The 25,766-nt window shown below is 39.7% G+C and overlaps 1 protein-coding gene across 5 annotated transcripts in view; it reads left to right on the plus strand.

Annotated features, from left to right (window-relative positions):
* Nucleotides 1-17,124, plus strand: part of IQGAP2 (IQ motif containing GTPase activating protein 2) — a 116,638-nt gene extending 99,514 nt beyond the window's left edge. For all 5 annotated transcript variants that reach the window (XM_083465160.1, XM_083465159.1, XM_083465163.1 and 2 more), the window contains 14 exons: nucleotides 82-245; nucleotides 704-928; nucleotides 1,773-1,913; nucleotides 2,228-2,312; nucleotides 6,001-6,233; nucleotides 7,293-7,425; nucleotides 8,197-8,299; nucleotides 8,802-8,943; nucleotides 10,396-10,483; nucleotides 12,867-13,079; nucleotides 13,584-13,744; nucleotides 15,193-15,333; nucleotides 15,450-15,558; nucleotides 16,275-17,124. In XM_083465160.1, the coding sequence (XP_083321286.1) occupies nucleotides 82-245; nucleotides 704-928; nucleotides 1,773-1,913; nucleotides 2,228-2,312; nucleotides 6,001-6,233; nucleotides 7,293-7,425; nucleotides 8,197-8,299; nucleotides 8,802-8,943; nucleotides 10,396-10,483; nucleotides 12,867-13,079; nucleotides 13,584-13,744; nucleotides 15,193-15,333; nucleotides 15,450-15,558; nucleotides 16,275-16,388 (2,052 nt within the window). In that variant the 3' untranslated portion in view covers nucleotides 16,389-17,124. The remainder of the gene's footprint in view (nucleotides 1-81; nucleotides 246-703; nucleotides 929-1,772; nucleotides 1,914-2,227; nucleotides 2,313-6,000; nucleotides 6,234-7,292; nucleotides 7,426-8,196; nucleotides 8,300-8,801; nucleotides 8,944-10,395; nucleotides 10,484-12,866; nucleotides 13,080-13,583; nucleotides 13,745-15,192; nucleotides 15,334-15,449; nucleotides 15,559-16,274) is intronic.
* Nucleotides 17,125-25,766: the final 8,642 nt, after the last annotated feature.

The raw sequence follows: 25,766 nt of genomic DNA on the forward strand, positions 1-25,766 counted from the left end.
AGTGCTAATAAAGCAGGCAGTGGAAAACTTCACCATTTTGATTAATATGTTTTTTCAGTCATTCTAATATTTCTTCCATAGACTAATCCAACTTACCTGGCAAAGCTGATCTTCCAGATGCCCCAGAATAAATCCACCAAGTTTATGGATACAGTTATCTTTACTTTGTACAACTATGCTTCTAATCAGCGAGAAGAATACTTGCTTCTGAAGTTGTTTAAAACTGCTCTAGAAGAAGAAATAAAGTGCGTATATTAAAGGACACAGTGGCCCTACATTTTATCTCCATTTTTGAATCATAAGACATCTATGTCTTGCCTGTTTAAACTGTTAAATTCCCTTCTGTTGTCTCTTGTGCATATAGTGGGTTTTTCATCGCAGGCAGATTTGCCAAACGTAGGGTGTTTGCATCATATTAACTGAAGCAGAATTTAAGGGATCAAACCATAAATCATATCAGTAATGGTTTATATGCAAGCCATATTCTGTACTTCTGTATCAGAACCATCCTTCATTTTACTTATCTTTACATTGAACAGAATTGTTTGTTGCCAAATTCTGTGAGCATGTTTGTTCTTGAACAGTTATTAGTGAATGGACAAAATGGAATGAGCCATTGTGCTTCACTGTGCCCATTCAAAAATCACAGACATAGGTTTTAAATCTTAAAGTGTAATGTAAGTGCTGGTTATTTTTACTGCAGTTCCAAAGTCGACCAGATTCAAGACATCGTCACGGGAAATCCTACAGTCATCAAAATGGTTGTTAGCTTTAATCGAGGCGCTCGAGGGCAGAATACTCTACGTCAGTTGTTGGCACCAGTGGTGAAGGACATCATGGATGATAAATCTCTAGTCATCAACACAAGTCCCGTGGAGGTCTACAAGGCATGGGTGAACCAATTAGAAATGCAAACTGGAGAGGCCAGGTAAGTGTGCAACATGAATAAACTGTATTTATTTATGAAGAACATCCAATGCTTTTTAACCATAGAACTCCTTTAGGACAATGAAATGATTAATCAGTAGACATTAAAATGAATATGAAGTGTTAAAACAAATTGTATGATCTTCAAATGAAAGATGTAAGTAAAGTTGTATAAGTAACTCAAATACTTATTCAATAGCAATCATGTAACATATTAATTTACTGTTTCCCAGTCTTAGCTATTTGTGCTGTGTTAATGTTGCTCTAGGGGATTTTTTTCACTTTGGAGCCTAATTCAGAAATTACCTTGATCACATGGAAGATAGTTCCCTGTTCTCCCTATGTGTGAGAGACAGAGAGAGAGGGGGGAACATGAGTGGGGCTAATAATAATAATAATAATAATAATAATAATAATAATAAATTTATTGTTTCTACCCCGCCCATCTGGCTGGGCTTCCCCAGCCACTCTGGGTAGTTTTCAACAGAGCATTAAAAACAGAATAAAACATCAAACATTAAAAACTTCCCTAAACAGGGCTGCCTTCAGATGCCTTCTAAAAGTCAGGTAGTTGTTTATTTCCTTTACGGGAGGGCGCTCCACAGGGCAGGCGCCACTACCAAGAAGGCCCTAATAATATGATTTCCTTCCCACCTTGAATTATTTGTTACGGGTTTATAATTCACTGCTTGACCAAAGTTCTCAACTGAGCAAGTAATTAAAACTATTTGAACAAATTCAATAATTAGACATATAAAATTATTTTATTGTAACTTTTTCGGGGGGTGTACTATTCAAAACACGATTCTCTTGCTGTGTATAGCATCTCCTCTCTGTTTCCCCAGCAAATTACCTTATGATGTAACAACAGAACAAGCATTGGCGCATCCGGAAGTAGTGAATCGACTGGAGTCCTCAATTCAGAGCCTCAGAGCAGTAACTGATAACGTCCTTGCTTCCATATTCTCCTCTCTGAACTTAATGCCGTAAGTGAAAAGCCATAAGCAAGTTGTTTTTAAAAGCCATCTCTCATTTTTGCAAAATACTAGTTTAAATATATGCTTTGATTCATAAGGACACTTCACCAGCAGAGGGGAGTATTCTCTCTCCATCATCAAACTGGCATACTTTATATCTAATAAGCACTCATGATGTAAATTTTCTTTTGTGTCACCTTGTTTAGTTGGTTCTAAAGCAAAATGTATTGTTTTGTTTTGTTTTTTGTTAACTTGAATTAGTTATTTTTCATCCTAAGTATCTTTCCATTATTTTCCTTTTTCATCTGTTTCTTTGCATGTAGTTATGGAATGAGATATATAGCCAAAGTTCTGAAGAACTCGCTCCATGAGAAATTTCCAGAGGCCACAGAAGATGAGCTATTGAAGGTAGATTTGTGAGGGTGGTTTGTCAGCATCTTTGTGCTTTCTGATTATGCCAACAGGCAAATTTCTTTCCACCTGGGGAAGCAGCATAACTCAGAGGGGTAGGGAAAAGGAGTCTAAAAGATTCTCATCATTGCTGTTAGACTTTACTGCTTATATAGACTCTTTCTCAGAGATGGTTCTACACAAGCTGTTGAATCTCTAAGGCTGCAAGGTTTTCTATTTTAATTAAGTTGTCACTTCCTAGCTTTTCACATTTTTGCTTTTGTGCACCCATCTCCCATATCTCCAAGGAGGCACATCTCTGCCCTGCTCAATATCAAATGGCTCCAGAGTAGCAGGTTGTATGGGATCATTAACAGCTGTTTTCATACCTAGTGGTAGTGTGTGGAAAGCAGCAGTGGCATTGATAAGCAATTGTTTTAACTGTTTTTATATATGTATCCGTTTTTGTATCTGTTTTCATTATGCTAAATAGTTTCAGGATGCCTCTTGGGAAGCAATTCATAATTACGGTATTTTTGCTCTATAAGACTCACTTTTTCCCTCCTAAAAAGTAAGGGGAAATGTGTGTGCGTCTTATGGAGTGAATGCAGGCTGCACAGCTATCTCAGAAGCCAGAACAGCAAGAGAGATTGCTGCTTTCACTGCGCAGCGATCCCTCTTGCTGTTCTGGCTTCTGAGATTCAGAATATTTTTTTTCTTGTTTTCCTCCTCCAAAAACTAGGTGTGTCTTGTGGTCTGGTGCGTCTTATAGAGCGAAAAATATGGTGATTAATTATTGTTATTCTAGCACACTAATGCTTAATTCTATAAGCTGCTGTCATTGCATAGCAGCTTTTAGATCTTGATTATTCATAAGTGCTTTGGGGTGAGCCTATTTCCCCTAAAATAATACTTACAAAAAAAGAAGAAAAAACTTCAGTTGTGACTTCAGTTATCATAACATTAGGACAAATAAATTTTCCTGTGACCTTAGAGTAAAGGTAATACATAGTAATAATTTTCCACTGTTCTTGTTCTGAAGAAGTTTGTAGAACATGTTGGAATGTGGCATTTATCCAAGCTGAAGCTTTTGACTGGCATACAATACTCTTAGGAGACCTGGCAGAAAGTGTACTTCCATAAACTGGGCATAGCTGCTCTTCTTTAGGTGTAGTCACAAAGATTGAATGATCCAAGGATGGTTAAACCTGCCTTAACTCAAAAATAATTGCATTAGGGTAAAGATGGCCCGTATTGATCTTTTTAATGCAGTGAATATAATTTTTTAAAGTATTAATTAAGACCTATTTTCTAAAACTTCAAGACAACAGTGGCCTCAATCCAATCCAGAAACGTCTCTACAATTATAGTAGGAATATCCTTGTCACATCCAACAAATGGCTAGAAGTATTGACTTGACTCATAATTCAGTTTGGAGGGGAGTGAAGTAGACAGGAACACCTTGTTCCCCTTCCTCAAAGTAGGTGATGAGCTGCTTCACAGCCAAGCATCTTGCTTAGTGTGCTGGTGCAGAAAAGCTTGAAGCTTGCACCCCCAGAGTGCTGAAATCTACACTGTGCAGCAGCCATTTCTGTGACTGATAGGAAGATCTAGACTGTTAAGGGGAGGTCTAAATAGATCCTCTTTTCAGGATTTGGGGGAGAGATTGCACTAGTTGAAGGTAGGTGAAACTGTTTCCATAAATTGCAGTAAGCAAAACATCCATTATCTTGGGTATACTTACCCCCCCCAAAAGGCTTTTGTTATAGTACTTCATCATAGTGTATCATATTTCCCCCCATAATCATATCATAAATTGAACTTTGCCTCTTAGGATGACAGCCCTTACTTGCCAGCTTGCAGTGGGGGGAAGACCATAGCTCAGTAGTAGATCAGTTACCTAGCATACAGAAGGGGACAGGCTCAATGCTTGGTGACTCCTGGTAGGGCAGACAATTCCTGTAACTTTTTATATGCTGAATTACTATAACTTTTTATACCTCAAATGTTCCAGTTTACTTTTGCCCCACTTTTGTTATGCTATTGCCCATTTGGACAGCCGGGATGCGGGTGGCGCTGTGGGTTAAACCACAGAGCCTAGGACTTGCGATCAGAAGGTCGGCGGTTTGAATCCCCGTGACGGGGTGAGCTCCCGTTGCTCGGTCCCTGCTCCTGCCAACCTAGCAGTTTGAAAGCACGAAGTGCAAGTAGATAAATACGTACCGCTCCGGCAGGAAGGTAAACAGCGTTTCCGTGCACTGCTCTGGTTTGCAAGAAGCGGCTTAGTCATGCTGGCCACATGACCCAGAAGCTGTATGCCAGCTCCCTCGGCCAATAAAGCAAGATGAGTGCCGCAACCCCAGAGTCGGTCACGACTGGACCTAATGGTCAGGGGTCCCTTTACCTTTAATGTAACATTGGGCAAGCGTCTCGGATCAAACTAAAGCAGAATAAAATCCACCTCTCATGCGTGCAGTATTATTGTGTCATATACATGTTGCAAAATACAACCACAGTGAAAGGAACAGTCTGGAGAGTCCCTCAAACAATGTTACAAAGTGTAGGATAAAACAAACATCATTTGCAACAATGAACCAGAAGAAGAACAAAGTTAATTGTACAGATTGTTCACTATACCATTACATTTTCTGAATGAATGGAAGGAGCTGGGGGAGAGTTTAGCATTCCTCAATATCACTAAAGATGTCCCTCCAGAATGACTGATGAAGGATATGAAAGGAAACCAAGTTACTCCAACCTCTTAACCTGTCTTGGCTTGATCTTTCAAAACCCTGGTATTATGAGTTAACCTTTCAGGAAGGGCAATCTGCCAGATCCAATTGTACCAGGAAGCAAGAGAAAAGTACGATGAAGTTTTATGACTACTAACCACTGTCATTCTAGCAGTGGCTAAGAGAGAGGCTAAAAGGTCTTTGAGCAACAGTCTGTAAACCAGCCTGTGTGCAGAGTATTATTATTATTATTATTATTATTATTATTATTATTATTTAGTCATATTTTTGCCACAGCAACTCAAAGCAACTTGCAGTTCTTAAAGCAAAAAACCAAACCCATACATACACTAAAACCAGCATTTTTAAAAATTCTAAAAGAAAATTCTACTTTTCAAAACATTCCACCCCACACAACAAGGTCGTAGATAATTAAAAGCACAAAAGCCTGGTGAAAAGGGAATGTTTTTGCCTGGTGCCTAAGGATAGGTAATGATGGTGCCAGCAATGCCAGTAAAGAAGTTTTGAGATGGTGTTTAAAAGCTCCCATCAGCAGCCAGGGAAAACATATTTCGAAACCTGAACTGCTGGAGCCAGCTGTATAACTTTTGGAATGGAATTCCAGAGGGAAGGAACCACCACTGGGAAGTATCCTCCAGCCTAACAGATCTTAAATGTGGCCACATGAGTAGGAGCTCAGAAGCTGATCTGAAAATGTGGGCAAGTTCATATGGGTGAATAAGACCCTAAAGTATAAATACTGCTCTCAAACAAGATATGAAGCAAAAAGACCCAGTAGGGTTTTTACTGTGTCAAACATTTTCCCCAACCCCACCAACCCACCCAAATCTTTGACTTGTGTTCATAACAAATAAAAAGTATTTTTAATAAATTCTGTTTTAAGAAATAAACATATTAAGGACTGTATAAACATGTTAAGGAGAAGTCTATCTGAAAATGTTTCCCTCCCATAGATCATTGGAAATCTCCTGTACTATCGATTTATGAATCCAGCCATTGTTGCACCTGATGGGTTTGACATCATAGACATGACAGCTGGAGGCCAGATCCATTCTGATCAGAGGAGAAATTTGGGTTGTGTGGCCAAAGTCCTTCAACATGCTGCCTCAAACAACCTCTTTGAAGGGGAAAATGCACATCTCTCATCGATGAACAGTTACCTCTCTCAGACATATGAGAAATTCAGGTCTGTGCAAAGTAGGGGTGTGAACAGTAAACTTTGTTGTGAGATTTACCTCTTTTAGATGTCAGTAGCCAGTTGTTTTAGGCTTCTCATAGACTTTGGTACTCACTTTGGTATTCTGTAGATAACCTAAATACTTTTCTTGGTGTTTTGAAAATAGATTTCTTACTATATCAGCTTGTCATGCGAGTTCATGCACACTGACGTTTTAATGCAAACTTTCCAGTCTAATTGGTAATTGTCATTACATTGCACAAGTTATACTTTACTTGGCCATAATGACCACACCATATTATTATTAAGGGAAATAATTTTCCAGCCAAGAAGAGCAGTGTGTTTGTTATTTTGCAAGACAATGGTAGGAAATAGTGCTTGGATTGTGTTCTACCTCCAATGTCAGAGGCATTGTGCCTCGTGAGTACCAGATGCTGGGAATCACAAGTGGACAGAGTGGTTTTGTGCCCATGTCCAGCTTGCAGGCTTGCCACAGGCATCTGGTTGGCCACTGTGGGAGCAGGATGCTGGTCCTAGATGGGACATTGGCCTGATCCAATAGGCTTTTTCTTTGGTTGTTATTTCAGTGCATGTGGCAATCTTGCTTGAAACCTTAAGTCAAGCTTCCTCAAATTCGGCCCTCCAGATGTTTTTTGGCCTACAACTCCCATGATCCCTAGCTAGCACGACTCAGTGGTCAGGGATGATGGGAATTGTAGTCTCAAAACATCTGGAGGGCTGACTTTGAGGAAGCCTGCCTTAAGTGGTGAGGGGTTTTGTTAAAATTTAAAACAAATTCTGTCTTTTGGCTGTATGGCCTCAAGGTGGTTTTAGTATCGATCAGGGCTAGGCAGAATGAACTGATTTATCTGTGAGTGACTTGAAGTAGATCCGCAAGGGTTTCCGGCTGCGAATTGTTTAACAATGACAACAACAACAATTTTTCCTGCCCTAAATTCTACTGTTAAAATGAATAAAGCTTGGGACCAGGGGCAAGAGTATATTTGTGTGTGGAAAGACTTAACTCCAATCTTTTTTAGTGAAATTACAATTTCCTTTCCTCCTTAGGAATTTTTTCCAAGCTGCATGTGGCGTTCCTGAACCTGAAGAAAAATTCAATATTGATGAATACTCTGATATGGTGACACTAAGCAAGCCAGTTATTTACATTTCTATTGAAGAAATTATCAACACACATTCAGTAAGTGTGTGCCAAGGAGAATTAGAAAGCACTGAAATAGTACCTATTAAATTTGGGTTATGGAGTTTCTGGAATATGGGAATAAAATTTGCAAAATGAGATAATTTGAGTATAGTTTTGCAAACAGATTGATAATAGCACATGTAAGTGGAAGTAAACACCTCCTAAAACTTATGGGATTTGCATAAATATGTGTTAGTGTTGGTGAAGTTTTGTTATTATTATTACCTATTAAATTTGTAGCTTCTAATCTGCTACCTGTATTTAGGAGTACTGAATAGCCCAACCAAAAAAATGGACTTCTGTCAAAATAGATATATGAGTTAATAATAGCATACAGTAACATGTCAGGATTTAACTTCTTTCCGCAGGGCCTGTAAGACAGAGCTATTCTGCCTGGCTTTCAATTTGAACTTAGACTGATATTTTATTCCCCTTCCTTCCTCCCCTCCCCCTTTTTATGAAGATTACCCACTCTGGGATCCCACAGCTAATTCTTCCCTGGGTCTCCTCGCTGGCCGAAATAGGACTAAGCTAGCCCTGGTGATGATCTAATGTTTATTGGATGGATTTTCCCCCTAAACTGATTTTTGATTTTTTAATTCTGAATTTATTGTTATTCACGTTTTATGCTGTTTTTTGTTTTAAATTTGTTGTTAGCCGCCCTGAGCCCGGTTTTCTGAACCAGGAAGGGCGGGGTATAAAAAAATTATTGTTATTGTTGTTGTTGTTCTTTTGCAAAAGTTTCAACAAGGGCAATTTTCTTTACAGCTTTTACTAGAGCATCAGGATGCCATTGCTCCTGACAAAAACGATGTCTTAAATGAGCTTCTGGAAGGGCTGGGGGAAGTTCCTGATGTGGAGACATTCCTTGGTAAGCCAACAAAACAAATATATACTGGAAAGATACCTAACTTGTATACGGATGTAAAATAAAAGTAGGCCTTGAACTAGATGATGGTTTGGTTTTTGCACATCTTCTAGAAATACCTGTTCTATTTCTAGAAATTAGCTATCAAATAACTATAAGGGTAATCAATTTTTTATTTATAGCTTTTACATGCTGATAAATAATGTAGTGCTATTATAATAGCATATCTATGTGGGAAGTATCAGACAGCCTTGCTCTTCCCAATAAGGGATGGAAGGATCTGTCAACTTTGAATACATATTCTGAACTGTACATAAAAGATTCTAAATATTGCTTGCTTTGGTGTAGAATTATTATTATTATTATTATTATTATTATTATTATTATTATTATGTGTAGGGTACACAAACCCATGGCTATATAATATCTTACTCTGTTTTTAGTTTGTTCCAACTTTAATCTCTCTTTACAATCCTAAATTACACTTTTTCCCTCCCCTCTATAGGGGAAGGTGCTGTAGATCCCAATGACCCAAACAAGGAAAACACTTTAGGTCAGCTTGTGAAGACAGAAATCTCTCTTTCACTGACCAGGAAGTATGACTTACGGGAAGGTGAAGAACAAGATCTTAAGGGCCTGATGATGAAGTATGTTTTTTAAATAATGCTTTTGCTGAATTTTACTACTGTAATTTGCTACTAATTGTACAATTTATTGCCTTGTGCCAAAGAAAACCTTCCATTCTATGTGAGCCTTAAATAGACGAGCAGACATTTAAGGACAATATATAAAATTTATGCTAAGGAAGATTTAGTATTTGAAGCCATGCAAGCAGTTGTATGATAAAGTGTCATTCTTTAAATTATTTTTAAATCCTTGGTTCAAGACCTAATCACAGCGGCACACAACGAAATCAGCAGTGCTCCCATGAAAGTGTGCTCAGCAAAAGGGATTCACTAGATAGATGGCAAACGAATAAGCAAATAATTGAGCGTTGTCCCAAGCCCTGTTACATATTCTGAAGCAAAGTCTGCTCCTTTTAATCAAACAGAATTATGCTGTATATGGACACCTCAAAATGTAAATGTTCGGTTTGTATGTTGGTATTTGGAGGCAACTTTACAATGGGATACTCTTGGAAAGCCTATAGAAAGAAGACACAGGAACTGTTCCCTAATAAGGTTTTGTGAAAAAGAGGATGTTTGAAGAACAGGATACAGATAAGACTTCACAGAGAACCATAGGAAACAGCTGTCTTGAATTTGTCACTGTTAGAAGGAAAGATACACTGGAAGAACTTCTTTAAATAAAAAAGGCACATATATGCTGAGTACAAATGTGGTCAAAATTAACTTGTACTTTTACCCTCTGCTGCCTGCCATTTTACCTAGAATCATAGAATCAAAGAGTTGGAAGAGACCACAAGGGCCATCGAGTCCAACCCCCTGCCAAGCAGGAAACCTGCTAATGCTGATGCAGAGAGAGTAAAATGGCACAACTTTTCCCCACTTTCAGACATCTAGAATCCTTCCCTCCTCCCCACCCCACCGGGTTTATATTTTTAACTATTTATGCACGCATTTTCCTGTGACATTCAGCAAAAATATTGATATAAAATCAGAATTAAACAAATTGATAAAAAACATACATCCAGTCCAAAAATACAGCCAAGTGAGTAAAACCACAGTTAAAACCAGTTCATGCTGTGTGATTGAATGTCTGAGTGAATAAAAATATTCTTGCCTGGTTTTAGAATTTTAATATTTCCGACACTTCCAGCCTTAAAATATTCCATTTACGGTGACTATTGCCAAGAAGAAGAATGTTGTAAGTTCTGGTATTTGTATTAAACTGTTAGATAATGTCCAGTGTTGTACAAGCAGACTTTTCCTTCCCCTGCCATCGTCTCTGAGGGGTTGAGGGAACCTTGGGATTTGTGGCGAAGCAGGAAGGTAGAGGGTGAGAAAAAGACTCTGCTTGCAAGTGGAAATCAATTGTGCAGTTGGGTGGACACCATTGGATGATGTTGTTTGATACCGAAATGCCTTTCTGTAAAAATCGTAATTATTCAGAATTTTCCAACTTTTCCCCTCATTAAGGACAAAAAGGCTTATTATTGATGTGATACGAACTCAGCCAGGAGAGACACTTGTAAAAATCCTGGAAACACCAGCAACTGAAATTCAGGTAACTAATCCTTCTTTTTTTCCCCTTCTTGTTTTCGACTGCATCAGACCAACATGCCTACCTACCTGAATCTAATCCTCCTTCTGTCTGAGTAGAATAACTTTGGTTGTACTGTTGGTAACCAGGCCTTAAAACAAAATGTACTCTTCTGTTTTGGCATCTTTGCAAAATGTTTCGAATCTGAAGACAATGTAGGGTAGATTCGACTAGTGTAACAGGGCTCCCTGCTCCCTCTTCTCTCCCTGAACAGCCTCTCCCCAATTGACTGTGGGAGGTCTGGAGAAACCCCAAAACAGCATATGGTGGAAAGAAGAGAAGAGATTATTTCATCAGATATGACTAAGGCACTGTTAGTGGGCGGTTCCCTAGACCAGATGGATGGAAGGTTTCCTGCTTTTGATGGGATTACACTTGGGATGGGATTACACTTGGGAGCTCTGGAGTACTTCTAGATCACATGAGGCTCATGTGGCCTCAGTGGTGTAGTGCTTTCCATCAGCTTCGGCTAGTGCCCCTATCTGGACAGGGATTGCCTAACTTCTGTTGTTTATGCTCAGGTAACCTCTGTCATATTACTGCAATGTGTTATATTGAGGGCTGCCTCTGAAAACAGTTGAGAAACTTCAGCCGGTGCAGAATTCAGCAGCCAGGTTGCTCACCAGAAAAAGACGGTTTGAGCATACTACACCCATCCTGGCCTGACTGAACTGGCTGCCCATTAGTTTCCAGACCCAATTCAAAGTGCTGGTTTTGCCCTATAAAGTCTTAAAAGGCTCAGGACCTCAATATCTCAAGGACCACCTCTCCCGGTATGAATCAGCCTTCAACGTGTAATTATCATTCAAGGCCCTCATTTGTGTGCCGCCTCCATGAGAGGTCCAGAAGGTGACAACATGAGAATGGGCCTTTTCTGTGGTGGTTCCCCATTTGTGGAATGCTCTCCCCAGGGAGGCTTGCCTGGTGTCTTCATTACATATTTTTAGGCACCAGGGGAAAATGTTTTCTCAAGTAGGCGTTTGGTTCTATTGCTTTTCAAATGTGTTTGTGGAAGGGAGGTTATGCGTTTGTTTTTGTTTCATTATCTATTTTGTATTCTCATTTTGTATTTTTCTGGGATCTTTGGATGAAGGGTGGTATAGAAATTAAACAACCAAACAAATAATATTTCCCCCCTGTCCCATCTCTAAGAGACTTTTGGCAGTGTATATGTCCTTTATCCTCCACTCCCCTGCTGTTTTATCCTCTCAACAACCCAATAAGGCAGCAGTCAGCAACATTTTCCAGCCGTGGGCTGGTCCACCATCCCTCAGACCATGTGGTGGGCCAGACTATATTTTGAAAAAAAATATGAACGAATTTCTATGCCCCACACATAACCCAAAGATGCATTTTAAATAAAAGTACACATTCTGCTCATGTCAAAACACCAGGCAGGCCCCACAAATAACCCAGAGATGCATTTTAAATAAAAGGACACATTCTACTCATGTAAAAACACGCTGATTCCCGGACCATCTGCGGGCCAGATTGAGAAGGTGATTGGGCCGCATCCACCCCACAGGCCTTAGGTTGCCTACCCCTGCACTAAGATAACTTATGCCTAGGTGAAGAGGTGGACCTGGGTTTTTGTGAACCAGATCTAGCCATTGCATGCTGGCTCTTGATTAAAGCTTTGATACATTACTTCTAAATAGGTATAGGTCAGTAATAATTGCATATAGCATTTTAAAATACATTGGTATCCCAGCATTTTCTCATTGTAGAATACTCTTGTATTATGGTGATTTCTGTAGGAATTCCTTCCAAATGCACATTTGATTTTACAGCTCAAACTTAGCATCAGACTTTATGGGATCTACAGCACAGTTACCTGCAGGTGTTTGTTTTAACTTGCTTAAAATGTTCTGTTGATGCTTCACTAGTTTTCCAGGAAGAAGAAAAATATGGGCTTTGTATATGAAATGAAGTAGTTTGAACGTGAGTTTATTTGGCTTGCCACATGAACATAAACTTTATGGGGAAGCTAGGAAATTTCTTGGGAACACTGGTGTTTAAAACCTCTACACACTTTATGTAAAGTTCTTCTTCAGAATCTTCAGATATCACTGTAAGAAACTAAATATACAGTTTGTCTAATTGTGATATATTTTTGAGATGTCATACAAGCTGGAAAGAATTATTAGGGATAGGAAAATACATCTAGAAGAGTAGCCATTACAGGAAAGGTTGAAGGAGCTGGGGGTCCAATTCTGTCTGGAAAGCTGGAGTAATCCAAAAGCTAACTAATCCATGTGGGAAAGTTATTAACAGCCATGAAGTTAATGCATGCATAGTTAATAGGCTTCATTGTTTGTATAAAGGTGTAAACTGCTCTTTCTCTTAGGAAGCTGAGCACTTGAAAATAATTGAAAAACGTGCAATCTTGGATTCTAAAACTCCAGAAAAAATGAAACACAGTCAGTCTATTCTTGAAGAAGGGCAGCTACCACTAGAGCAAAAGAAAAGGAAAATCCAGAGGAACCTCCGGACACTGGAACAGGCTGGACTGGTTTCATCTGAAAATAAGTACCAGGAAATAATCAATGAAATAGCAAAGGTACTTTGAATATTGTTAAATTTCTCCAACTATGTTTGCCCATTGATACTAAAAACCGTACTGCAACACACACACACACACACACACACACACACACACACACACACAGTTTCCTTGTAAGCATGGTGCTAGTTCTCCTCCACTAAATTTTGGGCAATTCCATCCTTTCACTGCAGCCTGTAATGTTTAGTAGCCACTCTCACTGTCTGTAAAGGGTTCTTGGGGAGGGGGAGGAAGAGAAGAGTAGACATGGTTTCACAAGCTGCTTTCCACTTTCACAACATTGGATACATATCTGTATGACTCCTATATCCATCAGCTTTTCCATAACAGTTTAGCTGGAATCATTCATTACTCAATGGAAGTACTCAAGAACAGGTAGTTTGCTTATAAAAGCATTCCTCATCAACTAAATGAGAAGCCTGACACCTCTGTAGAAGTAAAAAAAATAATGCATGTTTGCCATGTAAAATAAATCAACTAATATGTGAAAACTTTCTTTAGGATATCAGAAATCAACGAAGATACAGACAGCATCGAAAAGCAGAACTGGTGAAACTCCAGCAGACACTAAATGCACTCAATTCCAAGAAAGCTTTTTATGAAGATCAAATAAATTATTACAACACTTATATCAAAACCTGTTTAGATAACTTGACAAGAAAGTAAGTGAAATACTTTTTTTAAAGAAAATTCAGCACTTTAGCATCATAGGTAGAAAGCTTCAATATTACCATGTTACAGGATGGAATTAAATGTAGCACTAAAAATGTTGTTCCATCAACAGAAGCATTTCTGCTTGCTCCACGTAATGATCTTTATTCTGTTCTCCCTGCATCCGTTTTGGGAGTTCACCCAACCCTCCAGAACAGATCAGGGGAGGGAGGAGAGGGTGGTGGAAGCCTTGTTATGCTAGCACAGGCATCCCCAACCTTCGGCCCTCCAGATGTTTTGGACTACAATTCCCATCATCCCTGACCACTGGTCCTATTAGCTAGGGATCATGGGAGTTGTAGGCCAAAGCATCTGGAGGGTCGCAGGTTGGGGGGGTGTGTGCTAGCAGGAGTCCTAGCTCTGGCTTCTGCTGACGGGCCTGGGTAGTTGAATCACTAGAAATCCCTTGAAATTTACTAAAACAAACACTGACCCATGCTTTAATGTAAGACTTTATGTCAGTGTTCGAAACTGCCATTGTTCTAGATGCATTTTGTGACAGGAAATTTCATTAGGGTGAGCTATTTGTGAGCTCTGGGTGCAGTATTGCGCCTAAGAGTTCTGTTTAAAACTGCAGAGTGGAAGGAAAGGAGGACCCTTTTTTTGCATCTCCACTTCCAGCTACTCTCTGAAGACTCAAGAAGACTTAAGAATATTAGGAGGATGGGCAGGGGAAGGACTAGACCATGTGAAAAAATGAACATAATATTTTAGCTGCAGTTCATTCATTTTCAGCTTTGTATTCTTGTTATAAAAAAGTTTGCCCGGACATACTGTTCTTTTTTTTTTTTTTAACTCACACATGTGTGTCTGTGGAGGGATAAAATATAATTGATAAAGTCCCTCACCTACTCATCATATTGGCTCTTCCATCCATCCCACCACCCAAAACAGAATTAAGGTTTGGCAGTGCTAACTTATCTGCATAGTGGTACAGCCATGGTTACTTGATCCCTCCTGAGTTATGTTCTGAGGTGCCAGTGGTGAGTGGGAACAGAGGCAAAAGAGGGTGGGACAATGTATGCATGTTCTGAGAGCCAATTAGAGAGGTATGGAGGGCCACATTCCCTACCTCTTACCTAAGTGGTGGCAACTGGACATTCAGTATCACCTGACTCTTCCCAGCAGCAGAGGTGAGTGATGAAAAGTAATGGGGTGGAAACAATTGATTGCCCAGTCCTAAAATATTACTGCTTTTACTCATGAAGATAATGTTCCAAAACATGTTCCAACAAACCCTTATCATGTGGCAAGTTATGGTTGCCTTTGTTCTAAAAACAGATAGCAGGTAGGAAGAATATTAACTTGATTAATTGTTCTAAAAACAGCTGCCTTTATTAGGGAACGGGGTAATGTTGTATGGGGACTAACACCTGCTTACATCTTTCACACTTTACAGAAATTCGCGTAGATCAATCAAATTGAATGGGAAACAAGAGGAGAAAGGAAACAAACTCAAGAACATTTCCCTGAAGTATACAGCAGCTCGCCTGCATGAAAAGGGGGTTATACTAGGCATTGATGAACTTCAGCCTAACCAGTAGGTTTTGCGCCCAGTATTTTCAGAACATCTGCTCTGCTCTTTGACTATTACACATTTAATTGACTATCTTATAACTTTATTTACATTTTTGAATTATTTTTTTCTCTTCTAAGGTTTAAGAATGTGATGTTTGAAATTACACCTGGTGAAGAAGTGGGTGACTTTGATATCAAAGCTAAATTCTTGGGTGTGGAGATGGAAAAGGTACAGCTCCATTTTCAGGTAAATCTTGCTTTTAATTATCTGAATGCACGTGCATCTCTCTCTCTCTCTCTCTCTCTCTCTCTCTCTCTCTCTCTCTCTTTCTCTCTCACTTGCTCTCCCTATTTTAAAGTGGCATGCTCCCCACTTTACATGATTGCAGTTATGCGCATGGGGGCCTGGAACATAACCCCCACGTAAGGAGGGGATCACTGTACATGCACAAGATCGAATGGCCTTGAGTTTGTGGTTGATGTGAGGGGACTTCAGCTCACACTCTCACTGCTATACTGCATCATTTCTTGCCTAATTTCCAGTCATTTTAGTGGATTGTGCCTGTTTCAAACTGTTTGTTTTACTTTTGAGACAAACCTGAAAGTGTCCAACTCCCCCCCAAAAATAAATATATATGCAAAAGTCTGTATCATTATCAGACACAAACTGGTGGAGTTAGCTCCATCATTGTATCACTGGCCTTACCAGACAGAGGGCTGAAAAAATGCTTGTCCTATGCATTCCTTAATTAAGCACTTGTCTGTCTGTTCTTGCTGTACAACAATTTATGGTATTGAGGCTTTTTTGTTCGCTAGATGGCAAATTATGAGCTATGCTTGAGAAGAGGGTTGCTAGAGATTTTGTCTGTGCATTTTTATTTTTATTTTTAGTATGTGATATGCATTTGAATGCAACATTTAAATAAAATTTATGGTTTTAAAATCAGTTTTTATTTATTGCAGGATTTGCTTCAAATGCAGTATGAAGGTGTCTCTGTAATGAAAATGTTCGATAAAGCTAAAGTAAATGTAAACCTCCTCATATTCCTGCTGAACAAGAAATTCTATGGAAAATGAAGCCTAATCTTATTGGACTCTGCTTCAAATAATCTGCAGTTATGGGTCTTTGTGTTTTAACTATTTGCTATTATACAGCAGGTGTTTCTTCAAGAAAGTCCAGAAGAATGTACTTATGTGCCTTTTTCATCCTTTGATAAAACAGTAGTAGCATACAAAAATATGAATCAACTGAAACACTTCCAGATTTCTGTGGTGTAGGTACTCAATTAAAATGGATATGATTTAGTGGCATTGAAACACTGTGTCTCTGATCTCTTTAAATATGCAGGACATATATTTGGACAGCATATATAGAATTACTTTCCCACTAAAAATTATATACCCCAATTACCAAATACAATTCTATTTTAGACAATTATTCATAGGGGAAATAAATGCTAATTTGTGTCTCTACAGAATACTTTTGGCAAATGTTTCTTTAAAGCCTATGGCTCTTTTCCAGAGATCTGTCAATTGTAAAGTGAATTATTGTGCAATTCAAAGTTTTTATAGGTAATTATAAATTTAACATTTACTGTATAAAATATATATTTTGCAATTCATTCCTACTAAAATGCACTACTGCCTCATTGAAATCTTATATACACATCCTTTTAATTTATGTGTAAAGGGGCAATTTGAATAGTGATCAATTTTTTGCAATGTACTTGAGGTATTTTAAAGAAATAAATTGTGCCTGTCTTTTTTGTAAGAAAAGGAAAAAAATCCACAAATAAAATGCAATAAATCAGCACGTAGTTGGTCTTATAAATGCTCTCTTTCAGTATTGTTGTATTGTTTTTATAACTTGTGTGTATGTTTGTGTGTGGTTAGTAACTGTTGTAGTACTACTGTGTCTGCCTTTGCAAGTGTGGAAACCTCAGAAGTTGTCTAAAGAAACGATTCCATTTCTAAAGATGAGTGTCGTTCTCTAAATTTGAAATGGTTCAGAGGGGAAAGGGTTTGACTACAAAACCAAGGCAGTGTCCTTATCCTCTACCTCGCTTGTGTTCTACTTCCATTCCACTAGCTCAGTACAGCCTGAGCTTGGTTAAACGTTAGCCAGTGTGGTGTAGTGGTTAAGAGCGGTAGACTCGTAATCTGGTGAACCAGGTTTGCGTCCCCGCTCCTCCACATGCAGCTGCTGGGTGACCTTGGGCTAGTCACACTTCTTTGAAGTCTCTCAACCCCACTCACCTCACAGAGTGTTTGTTGTGGGGGAGGAAGGGAAAGGAGAATGTTAGCCGCTTTGAGACTCCTTTGGGTAGTGATAAAACGGAATATCAAATCCAAACTCTTCTTCAACCTGCTCCCCTTTAAATAATCAGGGATGCCCACAAAAGTGCTTTTCCTGCTTCTTTAGGGAACAGTTGCGCAGAGTTTTTCTAAGACATGCCCAAGCCCCAGCTTCCCATATGAAGGATAATATTCCTCAGCAGTAAGAAATACAAATATAACTTTTCTTACAGTGAATCATTGTCCCTGGAGGTGATTAATGCCTCCTTATGAGAGGAGACAGTGGTAAAACCACTCCTTTAAAAAACCCTCCCTGGATTCAGAAAATCTAAGTAATTACCAGTCAGTTGCCAGTCTCCCCTTCTTGGACAAGGTTCTTGAGCAGGTGGTTGTGGACCAGATCCAGGTGTTCTTGGAAACTTGACTTTCTATCTAGATCCATTTCAGTTGGGATTTAGGCCCAATTTTGGCACAGAAACTGCTTTGGTTGCCCTGTTGGGAGAAGTGTGTCCCTGTTAATTCTCCTCAACCTCTCAGCAGCTTTCGATACTATTGACCATGGCAGTGGCGTAGCGTGGGTTGTCAGCACCCGGTGCAAGGCAAGTAATTTGCGCCCCCTAACCCGTGGATTTGCGCCCCCTAACCCATGGATTTGCGCCCCCTAACCCGTGGATTTGCGCCCCCTAACCCGTGGATTTGCGCCCCCTAACCCTAACCCCAGATGTTGCGCCCGGTGCGGCCAGCCCCCCCTGCACCCCCCACGCTACGCCACTGGACCATGGTAGCCTTCTGGAGCAGCTGTCTGAGTTAGCAGTGTGTGGCACTTCTTTGCAATAGTTCTGGTCCTATTTGGATGGTTGTTTCCAGGATGTGATGCTTGAGGAGTGCTCTTTGGGATCCATGGAGCCTTCAATGGAGGGTTTTTCAGGGTCTGACTTTATCCTCCATGCTTTTTAACATTTACATGAAACCACTGAATGGGGTTATCTAGAGTTTTGGAGTACATATCTTCCATCAGCTTTGGTTTGTGGCCCAGCTGTGCCCCTATCTGGACAGGGATAGTGTAGCGTCTGTCATGTATGGTCTGGTAAGGTGTCAGCTCATTTCAAAGTTTTGACCTATAAAGCCTTAAATTGCTCAGGACTGCAATATCTCAAGGTCCGCCTCTCTCCATATGAACTGACCTGGACACTGGAGTCATCACCTGAGGCCCTTCTTTGTGTGGCTCCTCCACAAGCAGTTCAGAGGCAGGCCTTTTCTGTGGTGACTCCACATTTGCCGAGTGCTCTCCCCCGGGATGCTTGCCTGGCGCCTTTCCTTTTATGCTCTACTTGTGGACTTTCTGGAAGAATCTGTTTGGCCACTATGAGAAGCAGGATGCTGAATTACTGATACAGCAGGAGCCTTCCTATCTCACATGCCCATCTAGAATACTATGCTACAGGAATAGTAGCATAGTAACAGTCATTGTGCAAGGGATTATGGAGAATGCATGAATAACTTTAAGCCCTTTGTATTAATATAGCATTCCTCTAGCGGTAGTATATCTAATCCCAACGATCCTCCAACTAGAACAAAAGGAAAGGAAAATCCTGAGGAACCTCCGGACACTGGAATAGGCTGGACTGGTTTCATCCAAAAATAAGTACCAAGAAATAATGAAATAGCAAAGGTACTTTGAAAATTGTTAAATTCTCCAACTATGTTTGCCCACTGATGCAAAAATCAAGCAAACCAAAAAACCCAAACCCAATTCAACTGCACTGCAGTACACACACACACGAATTTTAATATTTCTGAGACTTCCATCCTTAAAGTACAGTGGTACCTCGGGTTAAGAACTTAATTCGTTCTGGAGGTCCGTTCTTAGTCTGAAACTGTTCTTAACCTGAGGTACTATTTCTGGGTTAGCGGAGTCTGTAACCTGAAGCATCTGTAACCAGAGGTACCACTGTATTCCATTTTATACAGAGTGGATATTGCCATGAATAAAAATGCTTGGGCTTTTGTATTTGTATTAAACTGTTAGATAATGCCCAATGTTGTACAAGCAGATTTTTCCTTCCCCTGCCATCTAAGGGACTTCAGGTAGCCTTATATGTATGTTTTTCCTGCCACCCCCCTGCTATTTTATCCTCACGTTAACCCTGTAAGGTACCTTAGGCTCAAAGTTTACTGGCCCAAGGCCACTCAGCAGACTTTTATGGCTAGGTGAAGAGGAGAACCTGGGTTTCTGTGATCCAAATCTTCCTATCTAGCCATTGCAGCCTGTTTCTTGAGAAAAGCTTTGATATATATTTTTTCTAAATAGGTCAGTAATTATTGCAAATAGCATTTCAAAATACATTTTGACCCACAACATTTTCCTGTTATAGAATGGCAGCTCTTATATTTTGTTGAATTTTGTAGGGATTTCTTCCAAATACACATTTAAATCACAGCTATAAGATCAATTGGAGACAAAAAATAAAGGATCTACAGCACACTTACCTGCAAATGCTTGGTTTAGCATAGTTAAAATCCCCTGTTGGTGCTTTTTCTAATGTTTCAGGGAAACATTTTGATGATCTTTGTACGTGAAATAGTTTGAACTTCAGTTCATTTGGTTATGTCACATAAACATGTGAAAATGGGGAATGCATGGGAATATTTGTGTTTAAAATCTTTCACATGCTTTTTGTAGAGCTTGTCTTCGAAATCTTCAGAGATCACTGTAAGAAACTAAATATACAACGTGGGTGGCTTGTGATATGTTTTTGAAATGTTGTGCAAGATGAAAACAGTTTACAGTGGGAGGAAAATATAAATATAGAAGACCAATCATCACAGGGAGGTTTGAAGGAAATGGGGAGCCAATTTTGTCTATAAAGCTGAGTAAACGCACTTTTAAAATGAGGAGAACATGTTAACTCCCCCCCACCTGCACTGTTTTGGCGGTTCTTCTTAACCTCCAGAGCAGATTGGGGATCCCAGAGGAGAGAAAATGGGGTGTTCCTTGCACTGGCTTCTGCTAGTGGGTCTGGATAGTTGAATCCAAACCAACTAAAATCAAAACTGACCCATTCTGATCAAGATATGTACTGGACATCACACCTCAGAAAATTACTGAATGTTTGAATAATCCAACAAAAAATCCTTCCATGGAAGTCTTTTGATACTGTTTTTCCATTTTATTTTTAAAAAAACAACATAACAAAAACAAAAAAACAACCCTCAAACATAAAACAATGAATCTGTTTTGATAGTGCTAAGCTATTGGAACAAGGTGCCTGGAGGGGAATATGGTCACCTCACAATCAAGAAGGCTGTACAACTCAGAGCTCCTGCGCTCAGGTACCGGTACATAATTTCTCTTCAAAACAACTCATTAACTGGGAATATTTGAAAGCTTTTACCCCCACTCGGAAGGGGAATGTCAGCAGATATGCTGAGATCAAAACAAGGTAGTATAACAAACTTTCTCAAGCCGCCGCAACATTGGGGAGAAGCCAGGGCAATGAGCCAGCACAGAGATAAGATGGCATCTAGTCCAATTAAGACTGCAGAAGGTACAGCGGAAATAGATACTATGCAGTGCTCAATGTATTCTCATTAAAGAAAGGATAACAGAAACATGGAGTGAATCCAATGTCAGAAAAATTAGTTGGAACCATATTTGGTATTTCAGTCCTGTCCTTGTAATCAATCAAATGGTAAATGAAAAATTTAAGACATCATGGGTGGGGGGAAATAAAGAAAAATAATATACAAAGGTAAAGGTAAAGGGACCCCTGACCATTAGGTCCAGTCGTGACTGACTCTGGGGTTGCAACGCTCATCTCGCTCTATAGGTCGAGGGAGCCGGTGTTTGTCCGCAGACAGCTTCTGGGTCATGTGGCCAGCATGACTAAGCCGCTTCTGACGAACCAGAGCAGCGCATGGAAACACCATTTACCTTCCCGCCAGGGTGGTACCTATTTATGTACTTGCACTTTGACATGCTTTCAAACTGCTAGGTTGGCAGGAGCTGGGACCGAGCAATGGGAGCACACCCCATCACGGGAATTCGAACTGCCAACCTTCTGATCAGCAAGTCCTAGGCTCTGTGGTTTAACCCACAGCACCACCCGCGTCCCAATATACAGTGGTATCTCGGGTTAAATACTTAATTCCTTCTGGAGGTCTGTTCTTAACCTGAAACTGTTCTTAACCTGAAGTACCACTTTAGCTAATGGGGCCTCCTGCTGCCGCCGCACCGCTGCTGCGTGATTTCTGTTCTCATCCTGAAGCAAAGTTCTTAACCCGAGGTAATATTTCTGGGTTAGTGGAGTCTCTAACCTGAAGCGTATGTAACCCGAGCTACAACCGTAGAAGGAATAAATTCAGGATTGCTGTGGGAAACAAGGCAGTGTTTAGACGCATATGTATTAAAAATAAATAAATAAGAGTACACACCAAGAAGTTCAAAACAAATTTGCAAACAGCTGCAAATTAAGCAAAAAGAACTAGAAGCAATAGAAATAGATAAAATGATGAATATAAATAGAGGAAACGATGGAGCAATTACTATATTTAAAACAAAAATATTCTTAATATGGGCATAAGGGATCCAAACTATTAGCTGCCAGGTTGCAAAAAAAAGAGAAACAAAGCAACAATTACAGGTATAAAAATGAAGACAAGAGAAAGACTTTCTAGCAGAAAATTAATGTGTGGTGGGAAGTCTCAGAGGCATGCTCAGAGTTCAAGGATAAATTCCATCCAGGGAAAAACGCTGGGTTGTGAAGCAAGGGAGTGACCATGGGGAGGGTTCTGAGAGCCAGATAGAGAGGGAACAGGAGGAGGATTGAGCTGTGAGATTCCCCTCCTCTGTCCTAAGGGGTGGAATATCTCACCCAGGCAGCTGGAGATTCAACTTCCTGCCAGCAGTGGTGACTGATGAAAAGTTATTGCATGGAGTGGGGAGGGAAGGGAAGCAGTCCTAAAATTATTACTGCTTTTGCTCATGAATATAACGTTCCAAAATGTGATCCAACAAAGTCTTATCATGTGGCATGTTATGGCTGCCTTTGTTCTAAAAACAGATAGAATGTAGGAGGAATATTAGCTTGGTTAATTGTCCTAAAAACATCTGCCTATATTCAGCAAAGGGAAAAATGTGTGTGGGTTAATGTGCGCTTACACCATTTACATTTTACATTCACAAAGATTAATAAAGTTAAGTGGAAACAAAGGGGAAGGAAAACGAACTTAAGAGCATTTCACTGAAGTACATGGCAGTGAAAAGGGTGTAATACTAGGAATTGATGGAGTTTAGCCAAACCAATAGGTTTTGCACCCAGTATTATCAGAGCATTAGCTCTGCTCTTTACCTATTAAATATTTAACTCAACTATCTTATAACACCTTATTTAGATTTTGTCTCTTATTAAAGATTTGTCAGCTTTTGGGGTTTCATTTGTGTTTGTAGTTTTTAATTCAATAATTCTTTACCAAAATACATACTCTCATATATGTTTTTCTCTTGTAAGGTTTAAGAATGCGATGTTTGAAATTATACCTGGTGAAGAGGTAGGTGACTTTGATAGCAAAGATAAATTCTTAGGTGTGGATATGGAAAAGTCATTTTCAAGTAAAATACCTTGTAAGAAATAAATCTTTGTACAGATTGGATTTTGAGATGAGAGTAGAAAAATAGACAGGAATTCAAAGAACCTCGCAACTTTTGTTTGTTGCTTTAGTGTTGAGACAAAACTGAAACAGTCCAACTGATGCTCTTGAACAAACGAAATGCAAAAGAAGTCTTCATCATTATCAAACACAAACTCATGGAGTTTCTTCCATCATTGCATCATTTACTCTACTAGACAGAGGCCTGTAAAAGACATGTCAAGTCTCCAATGAAAAAAATGCTTGTACTCTATGCATTCCTTAATTAATTACTTAGCTGTTTGTTCTTGCTGTACAAAGATGCATGGTTTTGAGGCTCTTTTTCTCTCTAGAGGGCTGGTACTATTTTCTGTGCTGTGGATGACAAATGAATTAGGCTTGAGAAGAGGGCAGCTAGATGCTTTGTCTACATATATGTTTTACTTTTTGGTATTTGATCATATGCAATACCATAGATCTTCCTAACAGGAGGAGAGACCATTCAAGTTCCCCTGTGAAACCTAGGAAATAAGTGTGCATCTGCCAGGTTGTTACTGGCATTTATATTTCAAGAACGGATATACTTTCAGTTGGGGAAAGTGTACTGGGGTAAGTACAAAATAAAAAAATTCCTTCTAGTAGCACCTTAAAGACCAACTAAGTTAGTTCTTGGTATGAGCTTTCATGTGCATGCACACTTCTTCAGATACACAGGGTAAGTACAGTAATCCCACAACTTACACATATTTAACTTATGTGCATTCAGCTTTATATGTGTAGCCAATAATAATAATTTGAAAGGGTTCTGTAAAAAGGGTGTTGGCAATCCCTCCCACCATTGAGCCCAATGGGTTTTGACCATGCACGATTTTTGCTTTAGGCATGATCCCCACGTAAGTTGCAGGCTTCCTGTACGTTTTTTCTGTGTTTCTGTGAATATGGGGTGAATATATCTTATTTATTTCAGATCAGTACTAAACAAGGGTGCAAATGGATCTGATGTGATTGTTAAAGAATGATACAGTAAGGTTTTGGCCTTCATGACTTAGGACCAGGGTAGCTTGTCTCTATATAGGCACATTAAAATGTTGAGAGACTCCTGTAGTACCATATTGGCCTGAATATAAACCTCACTTTTTTCCAAATTCCAACTGTGAAAAGTTAAAGTGCAGCTTAAATTCGCAACCTTACAAAAATTGGCTTTTACTATATCGTTGCTGAAGGTGTAGCTTATATTCAGATGCAGCTTATATTCAGGCCAATACGGTACCTCTGTCTTTTGAGATGCTACTAATGGCCACAGAGGTCATTTTCAGTGGTGGCAGTCCAGTTATGGAATATTCTACCCAGAGATGCTCTTTTGGCACATATCTTATTGTTTTTAAGACAAAAGAACTTTTTTTATTTTGCAGAGCTGCTTTGATAAAACGTTGAACCATTTTCCAGAGGAGTAGCCCTGATTCTCTTTTGCAGCAAAAACAAGCCTTGTGTGACACCTTCAAGGACCAATACTGTGCATAAATTATGACAGTGGTTCCCAATTAGCTAAGGACTGTGGACCCCCTGTTTTTTCAAGCCATGGTCCCCCTACTTTTGAAAATGTTGATATTTTTGTCATGTGAATGGTGCCACAGAACACAGACCCCCTGGGGTTCCTGGACCACCAAATGGGAACTACTGAATTATGGCAAAAGCTTTTGAGGACTTCCGTGCACTTTCTTAAATGCATGAAGTGTAATTCTGAGTTATAGGTGCATATTATACCTGTAGCGGGGAGGAATTGTAAAAAATGGTCTCAGTGGAAAAGTTGTTGTTGTTGTTGTTTAGTCATTTAGTCGTGTCCGACTCTTCATGACCCCACGGACCAGAGCACACCAGGCACTCCTGTCTTCCACTGCCTCCCGCAGTTTTGTCAAACTCATGCTGGTAGCTTCAAGAACACTGTCCAACCATCTCGTCCTCTGTCGTCCCCTTCTTCTTGTGCCCTCCATCTTTCCCAGCATCAGGGTCTTTTCCAGGGAGTCTTCTCTTCTCATGAGGTGGCCAAAGTATTGGAGCCTCAGCTTCAGGATCTGTCCTTCCAGTGAGCACTCAGGGCTGATTTCCTTCAGAATGGAGAGATTTGATCTTCTTGCAGTCCATGGGACTCTCAAGTGTCTCCTCCAGCACCATAATTCAAAAGCATCAATTCTTCAGCGATCAGCCTTCTTGATGGTCCAGCTCTCACTTCCATACATCACTACTGGGAAAACCATGGCTTAAACTATGCGGACCTTTGTTGGTAAGGTGATGTCTCTGCTTTTGACACAACTATGTATACTAATGATAATTCACAAAACACTCTTGGTGAGACACAAATATTAGCTCTGGGTTAGTATTGGCTTCTATTATTTTTGTGGCTTTTTAGCTTATTGTGGCTTTTGCATTTTAATTATCTCCTTAAAAACCACCAGAAGCAAAGGCGGTGAACTGGCGCTCGACTCTGGAGGGCGGACTCCCTTCAGAGCTTCCCGCCCACTCCTCCGCTTTTGG

This window comes from Podarcis liolepis (assembly GCF_965112155.1).
Source record: "Podarcis liolepis genome assembly, chromosome: 11".
In the NCBI taxonomy this organism is placed as follows: domain Eukaryota; kingdom Metazoa; phylum Chordata; class Lepidosauria; order Squamata; family Lacertidae; genus Podarcis; species Podarcis liolepis.